General features: G+C 37.1%; 1 protein-coding gene across 1 annotated transcript; it reads left to right on the top strand.

Moving 5' to 3' along the window:
• Positions 1–13,662: 13,662 nt before the first annotated feature.
• Positions 13,663–14,160, top strand: LOC121052811 (secreted RxLR effector protein 161-like). The gene has a single exon (XM_040518696.1). It carries the CDS (start codon positions 13,663–13,665, stop codon positions 14,158–14,160), a length of 498 nt encoding a protein of 165 aa, XP_040374630.1.
• Positions 14,161–20,726: the final 6,566 nt, after the last annotated feature.

Genomic DNA, 20,726 nt, shown 5'->3' with positions numbered 1-20,726 from the left:
AGGTTATTTCACTTCAATTGGCAACCATAACAGTAGGTCTGATTTGTGTTGACCTCAGTTGGATATGAAAATAGAAGACAAATTCAAATGTTAGCTATAACAAATAGCTAGCAGAAAACCAGGAAAAAAGAGAGCAAGAGATATGAACTATAGAGGCTGAGATATTGTATTGTATTTAAGACATTTACGTAATCATTAATTATCAATGTATTCTTATAACGTCGCCGATCAGTAATTTTTATTTTTAAATGAATGAGTGGTGTGTGGGAGAGTCTCCCACCCCTAACTCTCTAAGATTGATTTATAGGCTATGTTTCTATAGAAAATTACTCATAAGTGTCACTTTGAAACTTTAATTAGCTATAAGGCCACATAATATTTTTTTTGTCTTCATAAGGCCACTTACATTCTCCAATTTCTCCGTCCTTGACGATTTTACCCTTTTACCTAAAAAAAAAACTACTTGATATGAGATTAATCATTTTCTCTCTCTTCACTCACTCTCTCTCTCTCTCTCTCTGCAACTCTCCCGGGAAGCCCTCTCTCTTCCTTATTGTCCTCCGAGAACCACTCGTCGCTTTTGTTTCTCTGGCTTTCGGCACCGGTGGCCAAGATGACTACGGCCTTCATCAAAGCAGAATCAACGACCTTCATCAAATCAGGGTCCAATCAATCTAAGCGATGCAAAACCTCGAAACGGCGCTGCTATGCCTAAAGAGGACGATGACAACGAAGAAGCTTCGATCGGAGCTACCTCACTGAAGGCGAACTCAGATCTCTTTGATTTTCTCTGGTTTCTCTGTGAACTCGACCTTGTGCGAGTTAATTAGAGTTTCAGTTGGATCGGAGAGTGAGATGAGGTCGAGTTTGAAGAAGAGAAGCTGTCGAATCCCTGAAGTAGTTCGTCGTAGGCCGCGACATCTCTAATATCTCGAGTGGAGCCGACCTCAGGTAGTGACTCGCCGCATTAGGTCAATGACTACCACGGCGGTGACGGGAATATGGCAGATATTGCAGGTAGGTATTGAGATTCACTGTTTCTTTCGTTCGATTTGCTTGTGAGGCGTTTTGGACTCAGGGATGGATACTTTCAATTTTAATTTGCTTTAATCTTGTTTATTGTAGTGCGTTGCCATCTTATTTGTAGTATTGTGTGCTATTTTGTTGTTTTGTGCTTGGAAGCTTATGATGTGAATGGCCTTATTTGAATAATTGTTGAACTGGTTGTATTTTTCTTCAATTCGTTTTAAGATTCAATTCTCTTTTTTGGTTTTTGACCAATTCTAAGAATTCTGTCTAGTCAAATTCATGATATTATAGGTTTTATCTGTAACTTGCTTCAATAGAAGCTAGGTCGGCCACTAAGAACTTAGAATCCTGAATACAACTTAAATTGGATTTTTGTAGCTAGCCTTTACTTGTGTAACACTCTCATCTGTGGGTCGATTTCCATGTTATCGAATTGATAAATTTTTTTATCTTCCTTTCATGTGTTTTAAGATTCCCGTATCATGAATACAAGTTACAATTAAGATTTCTGTGGCTTTTGCTTGTGGATCACGCTCCTGGTGCGGGTGTGGTAAAATGCTAAGTTTATTCTGACTTTGTATTTTGTTTTTTCCAGTATTTATGGACAGTGTGCCATTATCATGTTGGATCTGACTGCTCATCTGACATACAAGAATGTTCCGACATGGCATCGTTACCTATGCAGGTTTTACTTGGTGACGGTGGCAGGGGCGGCATTGTATGGGTTTATGTTGCCGTTGGTGGAGTTGATGCAAGTATGCTTTAGTTTTGATGAGTTTTTCTTTGTCAAATTCCATACTATGGCTACAATAGTATATTTTTAAGTTGATGTCAGTAACTTTTCTGTTTTTATTTTGATTGATTTCAAGTCAGTAGCTCTCTATAACTGTAACTGTTATAGTGGTTTTTCAACACAATGATAATAGCAATCTATCCATATGTTAGTAGCTTTTCAATTTAATGTCAGTAGTTGTTTTGTTTTCATTTTTATTGATTTCAAGTCATTAGCTCTCTATAATTGTTATAGTGGTTTTTTTAACACAGTGGCAGTAGCTTTCAGTGATAGTAGCTGTCAGTATCTATGTTAGTATCTTTTCAATCTGATGTCTGTAACTTTTTTATTTTTATTTTGATTGATTTCAAGTGGTATTTTGTTAATAGCTTATCAAATTTATAAAAGCATGATTCTGAATGAAATTTAATTTTCTTTTTGTTATGATTTCGTATCTCTAGCATTTCTTGTTTAGGATTTTTGCTACACTATCAACATGGATAATCAATGTGCAATCAGTATGTATGTCAGTAGCTTTTTATTATTGGTTTAGTAACTTTGTACATGTGTCATAGTAGCTTTATGTGTCTATGTCAGTAGGTTTTTAGATTGCTTGTTTTTAGTCTACATTTCAAATACTAATATTTTGTTGTATCTTCTTGCAGAATTCTTTCCCTTTGCATTTGCAGTAGTAGATTCCAAAAATCATGTGAATTTGAGTACTGAAGCCTCCATTGACCAAGAGATTATCCGGCCAACCAAGAAATGTTGAAATGAAGTCTGATGCTGAAGGTGGCAAAATAATGTCTATGGTTAGCGTAGTGTGGTAGAGCTTGACAGCAGTTTTATACAACTATTGTAATAGATTTTCACAACTATGGTAGTGGTTTTTTACAACTATGGTAGTAGCTTTTTACATAGTTATATCATTGTTGAACCCTGCATACTTTTTGTAGCATTGAATATGTTTTTATTTCTCAATTGCAGTAGCTTTTTTATTTTGGTTGTATCCTTTATATTTCCGTAACTTTGTTAATCTTTGAGAATAGCTTTTTTCAGTCTCCCAGAGTAGCTTTCGTTTTGCTTAGTTATTGCTTTTGACGTTGTTAAGAGTAACTTTTGATGATGGTGAGAGTAGTTTTTATTACTGGTGAGAGTAGCTTTTTGGTGTTGGTGACAGTTGCTGACATGACCCGACCCAAGTTCACCCTGAAACCCAGATACGAGCCTGTCGGGCCTACTTCAGGTGAAATCTTACTGAAAAATTAGCAAAACCTCCCCTAAAATAGGCTACCCAAAATTTCACAAAACCTGGACATGATTAATAATAAGCTCCTACTCACATGCACAATCCAATATTTACATTCCTTGTGTATAGGTTACATTCAGGAAGTACGAATTCCAAATTAACTTCAATACGATAACAGATTTTTAAACATTAACATTCCCCAAGTTCAAAAAGGTTATCAGAGCAGTTCTACATAACTAAGCCGATATCATACAAGGTAGGTTAAGTATTAGCCTACAGTCAAAAACGGAAGCGCTGATTCCTATGCCTCAAGTCCTGGACGCGATCTCGGCAAATATGAAATTTGGGCATTTGAAAAACAAAGGGCCCAGGGGAAAACATTTAAAATCCGTTAAGAGTAGACAAAACTGAAATAAGTTATGAAACGATTAATTGAATGCTTCCCCATTTCTCTTGTTAACAAAACCAACATGCAGCGAGATTCCACAATATTTCCAACTCAATCCTTTTCAAGAAAACTCATTTGATAATTAGGAATGACTGCTTCCTAATCATCTCATGCCATCTGGGAGGGACTGCCACCCAGATGACGCATCGGAATGGACTGCCAACCGGAATAGGAGGCGGTGGGTAGAAGGGACTGCCAACTAGCCACAGGTAGTTAGAAGGGACTGCCAACTAACTACCTCATGTCATCTGGAATGGACTGCCAACCAGGTGAGGCATCAGAAGGGACTGCCAACCAGGATGTAGTCTGGAAGGGACTGCCAACCAAACTATTACCTAGAAGGGACTGCCAACTAGGTAATATACGCATGCGCTGGAAATAGCCTCCTAGCCAATTCATTTCTTCACATTCATTTCTTTCCATGAACCATATTTACTCAAATAGTATTCCATTTAAAAACTTAATACCATGCTGCATGCGTTATTTAAATAAAAATAAAAGTCCACTCACAGGTGAGTCTCGCAGCTAAACCTGCTGTCTGCCCGTATCCTCCTCACTCGAGGGCTCAGTATGTCCTGTAGTAATTGACAGGATATAGTTAACCTCAATAAGGAAATAATTTAATAAACAAAGCTTAATCCTTTGGAAAATAATACTCATTACACATAATTCTTCTAACGACCAAATTCTCCAATTTCAGAATTTTCTTTATGATTTCCACGTCCTCAAAGAAAGGTTAACCTTCACAAGGATCGATCCGATAACTAGTCAAATAAATTCCAATTCCTTAACCAATTTAATTTCAACTTCTTAACTAAAACTAACCAACAAATTATAAAATAATTCTCTTTCCAAAATCTCCAAATTCCCTCTTAATTTTTCCTTTTCAAAACACAATCTCCTTTCTAATTCCCAACAAAATGATTTAACAATAGCCTTTTACCAAGATATTACACCCAAACATTATAAACCATAATAATCAAACAACCATAATCAACATCAAATTCAAAAAAAAATCTCAATACCCAACCATCTCAAGTTTAACACAAAACTCAAAGATTAAATCCAATTCCAATCAACCTATTTATTCCAAAATATTCTTGACAACACACCCAACCATCTCTATACCTGCAACAGCAACCAAAATCAAACAGAAATGGCCGGAAAAAATCCACAACAACCAAGAACTCGACAGTTACTGTTCACACTCCCAAACACCTTCAAATCTTCCTCCACCGATCAAAACAAGCTGCAACAAGGTTAAGAACACGTTCAGCACCTCACCAACAACCAACAACCCTCAAAGAATCCGGCCGAAAACCGCCGGAAATCGGAGATCAAGGTAGAACCCGATTTCCCTATTTCTGGAAATTTCCTCTTCAAATCTCAAAAACCAAATCTACCCAAGGTGAAAAACTTACATGACTAGGTAGAGAAGGAGGAGATGATCACGCCATGCCAAGCGGTTAGTCCTGGGGTGGCCGGACGGCTACAAAATCGCCGGAAGAAGTTCAGCGGCGAAAAGGGACGAAGGGGGGAGGGTAGCTTGGGTTTGTCCCGTTTCTTCTCTTTTTAATCTGTTGACTTCTCTCTCTCTTCCCAAAAGGGAAACCCCCTTTTAAAAAAAAATTCTTCCAGAAATAGAAATTTCTATTTTGGTCAAAACTTTTCCGTAGAAACTCCGATTTAAACCAACTACATATCCACGAACTTGATTTTCCATAAACTACGACATTCTCAAATAAATTCCTTAACTCAACGGACAAAGAAAAGTCAACTCCTCAGTCAATAACGGTAAAAAAATGTAACTAATAAAGATTTTGAGGTACGGGGCATTACAGTAGCGTTTGGTGTTGGTGACAGTAGCTTTTGTTGGTAGAGATGGTAGTTTTTGGTTTCGTAGAGTGTAGCTTTTGTTAGTTACAGTATTTTGTTGCTGGTAATACTAGCTTTTATGACCTCGCCGGAAATCTTACCAACGCAGCTTTTGTTTGTGACAATAGCTTTTGTTGCTGGTGACAGTAGCTTTTATGACCTCGTTGGAAATCTCACCGGCGTAGCTTTTGTTGCTGGTGATAATAGCTTTTGTGACCTCACCGGAAATCTCACTAGCGTAGCTTTTGTTGTTAGTGACAGTAGCTTTATTGCTAGTGATCACTACTACAAAAAGGTCATCAGACGACCGTGAATTTCTGTTGTCTGATGACCAAGCTCACTGTGGTTTAAGTGAGTGTTGTGTGATTGAAAAATCAGACAACGGTGATTTCACCGTTGTGTGATAATAGTTTGCTCAACAGAATTTCTATTTCCGTTGTGTGAATTCTGCGCAGGCATGTGCTTGGCAGGGCATGCGTGGGGATGCCTCGGCACATTCAGACAACAGAAGAAGAAATTTGCCGTTGTCTGAGATTCATAACACACAACAAGTATAACTTATTCTTTGTTGTCTGAGATTCATAACACACAACAGATATAACTCATTCTTTGTTGTCTGATGTAAGTAACACACAAATGAAGTGAATGATCTCTCTTGTCTGTTGATCACTCAGACAACAGAAATGATTTTATTTCTGTTGTGTGTTATGAATCTCACACAACAGAATTTTATTTTCTTTTGTTGTTGGTTGTTAGTTCACACAACAACTCTATTTGGTTAGCTGTGGTGTGAATATTGTAATCAAATTGGGTAACAAACTAGTGACTGTTGTAGGAGAAGCCTCAATTTGAACTCTTTTACAGTCATACAACACATTGTTTTGTATTGTGTTGTATGATTGAATATTGGATAGTAATTACCACAAAATCAATACTCTAATCCATATCATTCCATTACCATTTTTCAAACATCCATACATTCAAGCCTAGATAATGTTCTAAACACCAAATCATTCCTAGCTACATACACTTGAATCAAAAGCTGATATAAAATCATTCCTATATATCATTCCAACTGCTGTTCCACTGTCAACTACTTTGCCAACTGATCTGCAACTGCTTTGATGAGCTCCTCAATATCATCATCTTCATTTTTAGCATCATTTTCTACTCTAAGATGCCAAAATAACATGGAATAAGCCATTTTGATACATCAAACAAACTTCAATTGTAAGAAAGTACAAGAGTTGTTTTATGAAGTACAAGAAAGTACAAGAGTTGTTAAAATGTAAAAGTCAATTTCAATGATGAAATCCTGCAACAAGGGATTTGAAATAAGTGACTACTGAGAAACACTCACTCCAGCATAGGCAAATATTTTAGACATGGTTGGTTGATATCAAACATTGGAAAGCACTTACTACTTCTGGATAGAGGGCTGCAAAGTCAATTGCTACAGCAGCGTTGGTCCAACCAATATCATTAGCTTTTTAATGTAGGACTTCCAAAGCTGTCGTGAACATATCATTATTTAAGTCCTATTGATCATAGCAACCTACCCAAAGTTGTCTTCACTAAAATGAATACGATACCAACGACAGGAGGTATTCAAGTAAAGCAAAATTGTACCTGAAAACCAGGGTATGAGTCCCTTTCAGAAGTTAAAATATATACATAGTCCTGAGTTTCTTTCAACCTGTGAAGACAAATCCTCTAGGGTTATTGTATACTTGCAGTTATTAGTACTACTTAATGATAACATCATATGCCACCAAACTCTAGCATCTTTAATCAACTCACATTCTGAACATCAAGTTATCTAATGATTGCTATGGTGACAAATTAAACTCTATGCAACTGAAATTCTGAAAGGGACTCATACCCTTATCTCTCTTTTAAAGCTATTTAAGATGTCTTAAATTATACCAATAACAGCCACCAAGTGCTCTGATCTCAAAGCTACCATCCTAATGGTGATTCCAGCCAAGTATTCAACTTTTGTTGGTACATGAACTGCTTTTGCTCCTCCTGCGTATGAGAAGAATATAAAATTAACAGGAACCAAGTTCCAAGCTACCATTCAATGGCTAATAAACTACTATTGAGAAAGAAGTGTTTAAATAGAATATAGAGTTGAAAACTTAGAAACAACACAAAGCAGCATTCTTACTCTTTCCAAGGCCAAGTTGCCCATATGAGTTAATCCCCCACATGTATAACTCCGTTGGTAAAACTTCTGAACATCTGGAAAACACACACAAAAGAAAACAAACCACTGAGTGCTCTGATCCCAAAGCTACCAACTATTTGATACATAAAAGATAATAATCCAAGAAATGCATACAAATGATTAGCTACGGTAATCCATCAAAGCAACTGATATAGAAAAAAGTGCTCTATTAGAATTTCATCTTGACTAACTCTGCATGAGCTCCCTTTCTTTCTATTAAAAGTGTGAACACAAACTATACACTAGATAAGTAACAAAGACATTATCCAAAAGAAAAAGATAGGTAACAAATAGAAAACAGAGAATAATACCTTTGATCAGTACCCAAATTCACATATTTTTTAGTGAGAAGCTGGACTTCCATCCAACAAAGTGTTTTCCAACTTCAAGTCTCGGTGACATACTTGCTTCATCAAGGTTTGTAATGTCAAAGTTTGAGCATCTTCAGACCTGAAGCTTTAACAACCTGCTCATTGAGTAGAGAAAAACTAAATAAAAAAAAACTTTTTTTTCCAAGACAAGTTCCTATGCCTAAGAAAAATAAAGAACAAAAATTATCTTCTTTTGTTCATCACTAGTTCACTACAATCATTGATGGAAAGCTGAGAACAAGAAGGGCTAATACACGACCTACTACTAATGGTTTTTTTTATTTTTTTGCCAAGAAGAAACAAAAAACTATGAAGGTAGGGAGATTTCATAGAACATGTCCACACAATAAGCATTATCCATTTCATTCTGGTTTGCAATTTTTTATCCCAACATTCTTTCCTTGCAATTCAAAAAGAGATGCATATATGATTAATAAATTAGTACTTTTACCCAATCAGCTGAAACCTTACATTGAATAGGTGGGTGTTATGACAACCGAGACTTTTTCAATGAAAAATAAATAGCTTCCGCAAGAACCACCCAGTATGCCATTGTATTAGTATAGAGAAGAGGACTTGATTATAGAGAAGAGGACTTGATTCAAGGTATCGGATGAGGGGAGGACACCATATGTATCCATGAGCCCAAACCAAGTTGCCTTTCACCTCCATATCCCCATCCCCACACCTATCCCATATGAACTTTAGGAAATCAGAATACATCATATGTCAAGCTTTACATAATAGAGCTTCAAGCATCTAACTTAATACCATTCCAGATGGAGTTCGTACTTCACTGATCCTAATACAAACACTCTTGGAATTCAAAATTTCAGATAAACCAAATTCAAACCTGCATAAACCAAATACAAACACTCTTCTCAGTAATGAATCTCTACAAATAAACTTAAAATTCAATTTCACCAATCAATCCTCAAATGAACTAACAGTAAAAACAAACAACAATTCCTCCATAGTTGCAAAAGTAACTTATTCAAAATTACTGCAATTGAACTAGCAGATAACAAATGCTTACCTAAGTGCCCCACTAGCCTTTCAAGCAAGAGCAGGAATCAATGGCGCCATCCCTGTAGAACAACAAGGCCCTAAGGCAGTCGATCTCGCGCTCTTTATAGATGTAAATATTGAGGTCAAAGACAGACGCATTGAGGGGGGCCAGAGTCTGCAAGTAACAAGAAACAAGAGCAGCTGTATTGAAGTAGGTTTCACCATTTGTTCCCACAAATATGAGAATGCACATCTGCAAGTTGTAATCGAAAAAAATTAAACCAAGCAAGATGACAATATGTGTGAGTAAATGATTTTTCATATCTTTTAAAAGAACACACGGGCACCACTTTGCATTGCCTCTTATCGTTTTGTTTACTGTGAACTACTGTTTGTAATATTCATGATTAGCACTTTCTATTGAATGTTCTCATGGATAAGGTTGACTGATGCAGAGGATCTTTAAAAAGAAATCTACAGAGAACTATTGAGCTCCATTTGAAATAACCAATTATCTTCTAGCATAGAATTAGCACATTTTGTTATTAAAACATCAGTGCCACAAGCAATTCTATACCTTCGCAAATTGAAAGTTAGAGAAATCAAACAAAGGAAAGAAGAATTAATCAAGTAGAATACATAATCAAGAATCCAAATTTCATTTCAAATGTGCTTGGATCTTATGCAAAGTAGAAGAGAATTGCAGAAATGCTGACAGCTGGACCCTGCTTTCTAAACCAAATCAACAAATTCTCTCCAGGATCCAAACACACCCTTGAAAAGATCTACATATTCGATTCTGCAAGTTCAATGTTTTGCATGTGAACACTTAAAAAGTAGCAAATGTCAAAGTTCAAGGCAAAAGCTTCTTCCTTTATCCTAAACCCAAAATAGCATATTGACTTCCTCACAAACTAATCAAACAAAAAGGCTTGATCCTCAAGTATGAAACTACTCAACTTTCCAAGAAACAAGATCAAATCCTCAAATACTAAAAGAAAGAACAATTACTTAAAGAAAAGAAGTAAAGTCAGAGACTTTAGAATACTCACAGCCCAGAGAGGCAAAGGAGGATCTCTACCAGTGACAATAAGCCAAACCCAGCCATAGCCTACAAAATTCTTCAAAGCGCCAACAAGTCGAGACAAAGCCTGTATTTGGAGCGGTAATTGGGGGTGTAGAACAAACCCTAAATCTCAAGTCGAGACAAAGCCCCAATCACAGAGATGCATAACAAAGCCCCAATCTAAGTAGATGCAGAACCCTAAATCTAATCACAATTACTCGCAATGACAAACTCATAACCCATTTCAATTTATGTAAACAGACCTTTTATCAGGGGGAGAGAGAGAGGATGGTGAGAGGATGTTGAGGAAGGTGACAGCGAGAGAGAAGAAGGTGAAGGTGAGGAAGCGGAGAAGAACATTCTCGTGAAATTCGAATCTCCGGAGCTAGGTTAACGTCCATGCAACTCGTTCCAAGCTTCGGCGAGTGCTTGAACGGCTGAACAGAGAAGCTAGACCTAGAATCGGAGAAACTGAAGAGTCTTCTGCATCTCTTCAATTGCAGAAGAGATTTGGATTTGGAGGTGAGGAGGAGAGAGAGATAGAGGAGAGAGAAAGTGGATCTAGGGTACTCTATCTCCTCCATTGCTGAAGAGAGGATTTTGATTTTAGGGGATGAAGAATAGACGCAAGGAGATCGAGAGACTGAGAGAGAGGGGTTTCGTGGGGGGGGTGGAGAGACGGGGGTTTCACGACTGTGAGAGCTCGAGAGAATTTGTTTCATTTTTCTTTCGACACGATGTGGCTTAGGTTGGGTGGGAGGCACAATTAAACTTCCAACCAATTCTAAAGTTGCTCACACAACAGAAACCTAGCAAACTGTTGTAAGAGTGCACTATATAAAATCAAAATGTCAAAACATGGAGGGAAATCTGCCGCATACAGCAATTTGGCTCAAAATGTTGCCGCCTATATGTTCCCACTTTCACACAACAGAAAAGTATAACTTCTGTTGTCTAGTTTCTACAGCTTGCACTAGGTTTACCTTGTGGAAAACATTCAATCAAGCTTCCTCAAAATTTGGCATCCAGTTTTCAATCACACAATGGAAATATAAAGCACCGTTGTATCAAGTAGCACAAATTTCAGATTTCAAGAGGCAACCAAGGCTCCAAAGTGGAGGGAAATCTGCCGCTAATTTTTTTAAGACTCAGACGACAGACATTACTTAATTCCATTGTGCAATATAGTTATGATAAAAAAGTTATCACTTTGTTGGCATTCACACAACAGAATATAATAAGTACCGTTGTGCAATAAAGCTTACTTAAACACACAACAGATGATTTTTGTTCCGTTGTGTAATTAGTGTTGTGTGATTAACTTTTTGTAGCATTGGATAGTAGCTTTTGGGACCTCGCTGGAGATTGCTGGAAATCTCATCACAGTAGCTTTTGGTGTTAGCGACAGTAGCTTTTGTAGTTGCCAGAGTTCGCCGGAGGTCGGTCGGAGACCTGCCGAAGTTGGCCGGAGACCTTGCTGGAGAGGAGAGAGATAATGATTGTTGACTTTTTACTCTAGTGGCATTTATGTATATATGTTGATTTTTATATCCAAAATATAACACTTTTTTCCAATCTTGTGGCCTTATGAGGGAAAAAATTAGTTGGTGGCCTTATGGCTAAAAAAAAATTCAAAAATGCACTTACATGTAATTAACTCATGTTTCTATATATGCAATTTTTAATTATTTTTTTATGACCAATTTTGTGTGAAATCCTTGTATAGTTACGTTTTTACACTAGGGCCTAAGAGCATCTTTAATAAGGCGACAAAGCCCATAAATCAATCTTAAGAAGAATAAATTGTGTATTTTTAATTTTTTTTTTAAGATAGGGGGCCCCAAGATCAGTGCTCCTCTCGTTGCCTCGTCAAAAACCTTGTCGAGTAACAGAAACCTAGTGGGACAAAAATAATCTCAGTCGAAGGAGAAAAAGAGTACAACACATTATTCACGTTTCGAGATCAAACATATAGACATTTTCCCTTGATGTCTACAGTCGTGGGAGTTCGGATAACTTCCGTAAGCCGATGCTCTTCACATGTTTCTCGAAAGCGGATTTGGGCAATGACTTAGTGAATAATTTTGCTACATTATCCTCATATCGAACATGGTCTTGCTGGTCAAACAATAAAGCCTTCCAAAACATCATTCACATTGTGGTGAGGAGAAAAGGGCACTAGACGGTGGCGGAGGTCCCACGTGGTCCATGAATTAACTTTTGATTCTTGCTTCGTTTCTCTCAAATGATGTATGTGTGAAATCTTTAATAGACGGACCATCATATCACGACCAATATGATCTAACCTGTCGTGCCAAAGCCAATATGTCTGAATCCAAAAGCTATTCTCTTATAATATTAGTGGATTTAATAGCTTGAATAATGGTGTCATAAAGTCCACTAGAGAGACGCATACGTTTCCATAAGATGCGCTTTTGTCCGCAATCATTAGAGGTGATGCAAAGAAGCATGTACTTAATCGAAGCCCAACTATTGCTGTGAAAAATGTGACACCTGAAGAAGCATATATGGAGTATTCATAAACCGGTAGTTGATCACTTTAAAGTGTTTGGATGCATAGCATAGTCCCATGTTCCAGATGATCTAGGAAGCTGGATGACAAAGGAGTGAAGTGCATCTCTCTTAGGGTAAGTGAAGAATCTAAAGCTTACAGATTGTTTAATCCTATTACCAAGAAAATTATTATTAGTTGTGATGTTGTGTTTGATGAGGAGAGTTCATGGGATTGGAATGGTACTAGATAGCAGCAAGTTCTATTAATTCTTGATGAAGGGAGAATTGGCAGTGAGACAAATTATGAGTTGGAAGCACCAAATGAAAGCCCATCACCTGTAGCAACAAGAATTCCAAGCGAGGTCTAGCCAGTAAGTCCACGTAGTCCAAGAGCTCAACGTGAAAGGAAGAGGCCTGCTTGGATGATCGATTATGAGAGTGGAGGTAAGCTAACAGATGATGAAGCAATTGCTCATTTAGCCTTGTTTTCTTATTGTGATCCAATAAAGTATGAAGAAGCTGCTAAGGAGACAAAGTAGAGATAATCTATGGATGCAGAGATGAATTCAATTGAGAAAAATGATACATGGGAAGCTTGATACAGTGCAGTTGGTGTTATGTTTGGCTACTCAGAACTCTTGACTGGTTTGTCAGCTTGATATGAAGTCAGTATTTTTGCATGGGGAGCTGGAAGAAGAAGTGTACATCAATCAACCCCCTGGATATGTAAAGCAAGGCTCAGAAATTCAGGTATATAGACTAAAGAAAGAATTATATGGTTTAAAGCAAGCACCAAGGGCTTGATACAGCTGTATTGATGCTTAATTTGTCAAAGAAGGGTTTTGCAAATGTCCTTATGAACTCACACTTTATATTAAGTTAGGAGATGATGCAGAATACTTGTTGTGTGTTTATATGTGGATGATCTCATATATATACTAGTAATGATAGCCTTATGTTCGATGATGCTTTCAAGAAGTCCATGATGGAGAGACTTGGGGTTAATGCGTTACTTTCTTGGCATAGAAATTTTGCAATCATTAGCAGGAATTTTTATCTCACTGAAGAAGTATGCACTTGAAGTTCTACAGAGATTCAAAATGGGGGATTGCAATTCGGTTTGTACTCCAACTGAAGTGGGTCTGAAGCTTACAAAGAATGGGTCAGGAAAGAAGGTGAATGCCACGCTCTACAAGCAAATAGTTGGAAGTTTGATGTATTTAACTACCACAAGGCCAGATATTATGTTTGTTGTGAGTATGGTTAGTCGGTACATGGAGAAACCTACTGAGGATCATCTATTAGCAGTGAAGAGGATACTGCGCTACTTGAAAGGTACTGTTGATTTTGGAATTTTTTATAAGAAGCTTCAAAGTCCAAGTTTATGTGGCTTCACATATAGTGATTATGCGAGTTATATGGACGATAGAAAGAGTACGTCTGGGTTTGTGTTTATGATGGGTTCAGGAGCTATCTCGTGGTCAACAAAGAAGCAACAAGTAGTGACATTGTCAACCACTGAAGCTGAGTTTGTTGCAGTTGCTTCGAGTTCATGTCAAGCTATTTGGTTACGGAGGATGCTTGGTGTTTGGCTCTAGTTTTGTTGCAGCTGATCAATAGTCTCTTTTCTCGCGTGGGCGTGCCAGCACCGTCGGTTGCGGTCGTCGGGGGTGTCCCTTGACCTAACTTCTGTCGAGCGATTGTAGACAAGGAGAGCACCAACCTCGTCGAGGGATTTTTTGTGCCTCGTGGCGAGGACTTTTGCTGAGCTTCTTGAAAATCACAATCGATACTCGATGTTGTAGATCGAGCAGAGCGAGAACCACTGGGAAGTAAGGAGAACTTGCTAAAGCGTGACTTTAGCTTGGCTGGGTTGCTAGGGCGTTACCCTTGCTTGGCTGGTTCTGTAACCGTTGTGGTTGGGGCACTACCGTCGGCTCCCGAGGAGACTAGGACCGAAGTACGTTGGCAGAGGGTTTGGTGGCACTGAAAGTCAGCTTCTGAGAAGACTAGGACTAGGAGTATGATCACCGGTAAGAGAAAGAGAAGGAGAGGAGTTGCTTTTAGAGAGGTTGCTCTAGAGAGAACTTAGATCATCTTAGAGATGTTTTGATGTTGTGAATGTGTGTTTGAGAATGAGAGGAGAAGGTGTTTATATAGGGAAGAAAAGAAGAGTGAAATGATGAGTGGAAGAAAAATAATGAAAGTGGAGTATGGAAGTGATTTGTAAAATATGGAAAGATAGAGTAATGATAAAATTAAAGCAAAGCATGAAGGTGTAGAAACATGGAAGTGATGATGATCTATTAAAGAGATTGTAGTAGAAAAATATATCCAAGGAAAAAGAGAAAAGCATCTAGCTTTCTTCATGTGGGTAGGAAACATGAACATGATGAATGTTGAGCTGGTTTTAGGTCAGTTTCTGCTCCTTTATTCCTTCAATTATTTCTCCACCAAGACTTCAGAATGGACCTTCTACTTCTTCATAAAAAATGTTCCACTATGAGTGTAGATCATCCTGGTAAAATTTCAGAGCTTTTGGTATAGTGGTTGAGCCGAAAACGCTGCTGGACCTCTTACAGGTCCAGTTTTCCAGTTTTGCTTATGCAGAAAATTGGACTGATTGTTTGAAGGCCTTCCACTCAAAAATAGCTCTGGCACTCTTCATAAGAAATGATCCTTGAGCTTTCTAAAATTAATCTGGAAAGTTTTAGCTCATTTGGATTTCATTTGATTAGTCTGCCGCCCCTCCTTCCTTGTTTAGCTCGGTTTCTCCTAGTTGAAGTAGGAAAATGTGCTAAAGTTGACTTTTCATTTCCATGTTTCCATCATTTCCTTTTCTTGCAGCTCGCATAATCTTCCATATTGTTGCAGGTAGGCTTTATTTAGCCTCTAAATAATATATCTCGAACTTGTCGACAATATATAGCTTGAGCCACTGATATTGGCTCAATTTCTCCAAGACACGCATTGTCAGGCCAAAATGCTCATTTTGGGTTCAAACACTTGGAGTTTTACAAAACCAGCTGCAGGATCCAACCATTATCTATTGTGACAACAGTTTAACTATTAAACTCTAAAACAAACTCAGTTTTACATGGAAGAAGCAAACACATAGATGTCAGATACCATTTCCTTTGTGATCTCATCAAGGAAGGAGCAATCGAATTGGTGTATTGTCATAGTGATGATCAGGTAGCAAATATTTTGACTAAGCCTCTCAAATCAGCTGCTTTTGTGAAGTTACGTGGAGAGCTAGGTATGTGTTCTCGGAAAGAGGCTGTGGATTATGGAGTTTGTTCTGAAGAAGTGAGCTGCTGGAGTTTTCTTTGTAAACTAATGTCTTAGGACTTCAGTTTAAGGAAGAGTGAAAGAGTTTGTTTTTAGTTTAGTTGTTGTGTTATCTTTGGGTAAGTGTGGAAGTCCTATTCTACAGGGAATTGGTTTGTGATGACCAATTCTTTAGGAGTATCCCTTAAGTTTAGGAGTCATAGTTTAGTCATTGTTTTCATGTTGTAGTCATTGCTTTGTTTTCATTTAGTTGGTTGTTGTTTTGCTATTTAAGCAAACTGATCAGTCAATAAAGAAGTACTTTGAATTCCAGAAATTCCTCTTCTTGTTTACTGTTTTCTGTCAAAGTTATTTTCTATCACTCTTGACTAAATCGATCAATAAATCAGTCCTCTGGAGTAAGTGCAAGTTGGACACTAGAAAAATGTATAAACATGATGACTGAGCATGTAAAAATATGTTTCTATTCAAAACTAGAAAAAGAAGAACGAACGTACAAAACTCATTTGTCTATCTTTGCAAATAGAAACCAAAAGAAACGAAATGAATGTTTGCTGATTTCAGAAACTATTCAAGGCCAGAAACACATTCAAGAAATATTTGGAAAACCCAGACACCACTAGAGTAAAAGTAGGGCGGCGTTTTGAGTCTTTTGACGGCTCTTCTGGGTTGACATCGCCCATATTAGCGTACCGGTACGAACAAATGAACAATCGTATATCAATACCACATTTCCCGCAAAGGGTCTTTGGAGTTTGGGCCAATCTTTTTATTTTATGTTGTGTGATCTCGGGCCTTATGCAAAGGCAGTCCATTTTACAATTGAAAATAGATTTTTAGTTGATTTCTGTATCTGTTACTGTAACAACTCATTACTGTGAATCTTCTACAAGCTACTGTACACTGCTTCATAGTGGTGGAAATTTATATGAAATTTAAACCTTCTATAAGCTATGAAAAGAGTCTATTCAGTATTGTATCAAAAAATGGAGTCTATTCGTATGACCCTCATGGGAGTCATGGGCTTATGGCATGGGAAGCAAATTGCCTATTTGCCTTTAATAACACTCATGACACGTTTACTTACTTGGAATGGAAAATAATCATGAATCGGAGACAAGTGGAATGGGAGAAGAAATGAATCGGTATTGATTCCGGAGGAATGATTCCTAAACCCATCTCTCCCCTTCGTAATCGAATTCCTGATAAATAGGTGGGACCTACACCAATTCTGATTCCTTCATGTGTTAGTAAACACAATAATTCTTTTACCTGGAATCATTCTGATTCCTTTATGTGTTAGTAAACACATGGGTGTTTTTACTCCGTAATCATTCCATTACATTCTATTCAATTCCAAGTAAGTAAACATGCACTAGAAGTATTACACACCTGATGGGTGTGGGATGGGGATGGTTACCATAAAAAAGGTGGGTATTTCAGTACTTATGCAAGTTGAGATTCTGCGGCATTCATCCTCACCCAATATGAGCATTTTTGTTCGGAGTTTGTCTCCAATCTGAGGCTCTGTGCCTCCGCTTTCCTTTTCTATTGTTTATCTTTCTTTTGAGTTTGCTTTCAGATCTGATCGTCTTCACCCTAGTTTCTTTTTGTCCAAATTTCTACTTCTTTTCCTCTTGTTAGTATAAGAAGTTGTATTTGTTAGCATTCATTTATACAAAACTAAGTTAGTCTTAGTGTAGGACGTGTATGAAAAGAACGGAAGTAAAAACTCAAGTCAAGAGCCTAACTGAATCGTACGACACTTCTTAAAGTTTCATTCATTGCATTTATATGAATGAGTGTAGGGATTGATATTTGTGCTTCAATCCCGAAGAAGTTTGTGATGTTTTGCCTTCTAAAAAGGCGAAAAGCAATCAAATGCTAAGTGTTTATTGTTATAAAGTAGAGAGAATATAGAGAGAGAATAGTAGGGAGGAAGTAGAAGTGTTCTCATTCAGTCTCATTAGCCTCCTTTATATAGAGGTAGGGGTTGCATCAAAGTACATAACTAATGAGTATTTACGTGGACAGCCATATAAATAATAATATTTACAACACTCCCCCTTGGATGTCCATTAATGAATGATGATATTGGACGCGCTTATTGTTGCCTCGTTAAAAACCTTGCCAGGTAACAAAAACCCAGTGGGACAAAAATAACCCTGGTCAAAGGACAAAAAGAGCACAACACGCATATGTCCTAGGTAACATGCTTCTGGATGCTCCCCCTGATGAGAATCTTCCCCTGATTGTTGCAAGCCTTAATTATGTATGCGATAAGCTACATGTACCATGTATAGTAGTTTGATATGTCTATCACTGAAGTGAGACCATGTGTGCTTTGCATATAGGGCCTCATCACAAATTTTCATACCTGCAAAGTTTAAGCAATACCAACAAAGCTAGACGATTTTCAATAAGTCTTACCTCATATAATAAGGTTAGAAACAATCTCATGTGCTCAAATTCATTCACTAAGTAATAGCTAAACAATATAAAGAAATTGACACATTTAACTTTGTATAGCTAAAACAATGAAAATCATTATGGCATGCCTAGCCATACACATAAATATCTTTGTGTATTGATATGTCTCATATAAGCTCTTCAAGAGCTCTAAATAATTCATAACTTTGCGAATGTTAGAATATGTTGTAACATTATAATCATAATTCGAATTTGATAGTAGTCTCGTCATAGTACTCATTAAGGAAATTTAGATCTCGTTGACTAGAACGAAATGAGTACATATGAGCTAGCTTTAGACTCTTTGATTCCATGAGTGAGCTTTAGGCTCTTTCAACCTTTCATGGACTTGCATTTGAATCATTCATGTATTTGAATCCCTTGAGGATTTGATAAGAAATACACTTATTATGACACTTTGCTTTTGAGATTTTGCTTTTAGCAATGTGTCTTCACAATATACGATGACAAAGTGCCATAAATCTCTCATCAATATAACAGTTACATGTAACACTGTATTTATAGAAAATTGTCATTCATATAAGGGAAGATATTCATAATCTCATGTCTCTATAAATAGACATTGTGTCATAGTGATTTATCTTCACTTTTGATAAATACCCTTTTGTAACTTGTAAGGTTAGAGGTCCAAGTATTTCATCACGTTTCAAATATTGAATTTCATTGGAATTGCCTCTTTCCAATTTGGCCAATAATATACTTTGTCGACATATGGTGAAACGTGGTATAGCATCCATACAGCCCTTAAAGATTTTTGGTAGCTACCAAATGTAAATTATGATCGATGATCAACAATCATAGATCCCACACATTCTTATATGCATGCATTAGCTATAATAAGCTTATTGATATTGGGTACCCATGCCACTTCTGAGGCATACATTGTCGCTTCTAGGACAATCATCTCTCATAGATGAATTATGTAGCGAATGTGGATCTTTCTACTTATAATATCATATTGAGCATTATAGGGCTTGTATAATCTTCCCTGTTTTGGGAATTTAAAACTTTAGACTTGGTGGATACAATCCACACAAATTCACGCCGTTATTCAAATGACAGTAGTCTTTCCTCCCCCTAAAGGCGGGAAGACTGTCTTATTATGACCATGCTCAAAAGATGCATTCAAAAATCTATCACTTTCTTTGGAGTGAAGGTGTTCATTGGATGGTGGCGAACCCAAACCAAGTTTTAGGTCAAAAATGTTTTGTCCATTAGCATCAACCATATTGATTTATTATTGTATCACTAAGACATCATTTTCGAATGGTGTACTTACACCCTCTGTATGTGTAGCCATATTAGGAGCTGTGATATTGTTTAATGACATTCTCTTCAGGAGAACCATGTCAATTGGATACATTTGCATCCTACAAATCAAATGGAGTCTACATTGTTTGTATTAATATGGTTGGTCTCAAAGACTTTAACCCAAGCAGATGCCTTTGCATTTAGCATATAATTTTGTCACTTTCTTTTATCAATTCACTAGTTTTGATATTTCTCAAAGTCAAAATGAGACGGTGGATAAATATCTCACACCAATTCATATCGTTCTTCAGGAACAATATTTCTCCCCCTTATTGCAGGTGGATTGTCTCATTAAAGTGACAACTCGCAAATATGTAAATAAACAATTTGCTTGTGAGTAAGATTAGCAATCATCAAACTTGTAAGTGATTCCATGCAACATGGTAGACAAAAGATGAAGTAACCGGTAATGCCAAAATAGTGTATTTGGTTCAAGGAACTTCAGGTTCATGACATCATATGCCTTAATTTACTGCAGAAAATTTGATACACTATATATCCGATGGCATAAAGTCTTCTCCAACCATATAATAAGCAAATAATGCAACAATATTTCAAATTCGGTAACATGATAGTAGCTCATTTGGAGCCATAGATCAAGATCTACAACTCTTGATATGGTTGTTACCTTAGCTTCAGTAAACATTAATTGTGAAATACTGATAATTGGAATGGACCAACTTCATTTTGAACTACTGGCCAAAATGATATACTCGAAAATTTTAAGTTAAAGACTACAATCCATAATAAAAGAGTAACTTTATTACGTGGAGAACCTCAAGTTCACTGTCACGTATATATTTGTGTAGTCATAAAGAGGAGGGACTTCAAGCCCTCATATAATTGGAGATCCAAGAAACTTCAGGTTTCAATTTTTTTTCAATTTATAACAACCTCTTAAGGAACATCAGGTTCCTAGATAATCGGATTAAGAAACATTTAGTTTCAATGGGGACTTAGAGGTTACAATAAATCTGAGGAATAACACAATAGTACTTGCAACTTTGCTTATTGCAAGCAAAAGACATCAGGGATGTGTGATAATCTCAATGTTCTTATTAGTCAATGCAAT

This window comes from Rosa chinensis, chromosome 1 (genome assembly GCF_002994745.2).
Source record: "Rosa chinensis cultivar Old Blush chromosome 1, RchiOBHm-V2, whole genome shotgun sequence".
Taxonomy (NCBI): Eukaryota; Viridiplantae; Streptophyta; class Magnoliopsida; order Rosales; family Rosaceae; genus Rosa; species Rosa chinensis.
This window is presented reverse-complemented; position numbering and strand designations above follow the sequence as displayed.

Coding starts and splice junctions, on each gene's coding strand:
- LOC121052811 (XM_040518696.1), top strand. CDS start 13,663: ATGGGGGATTGCAATTCGGTTTGTACTCCAACTGAAGTGGGTCTGAAG.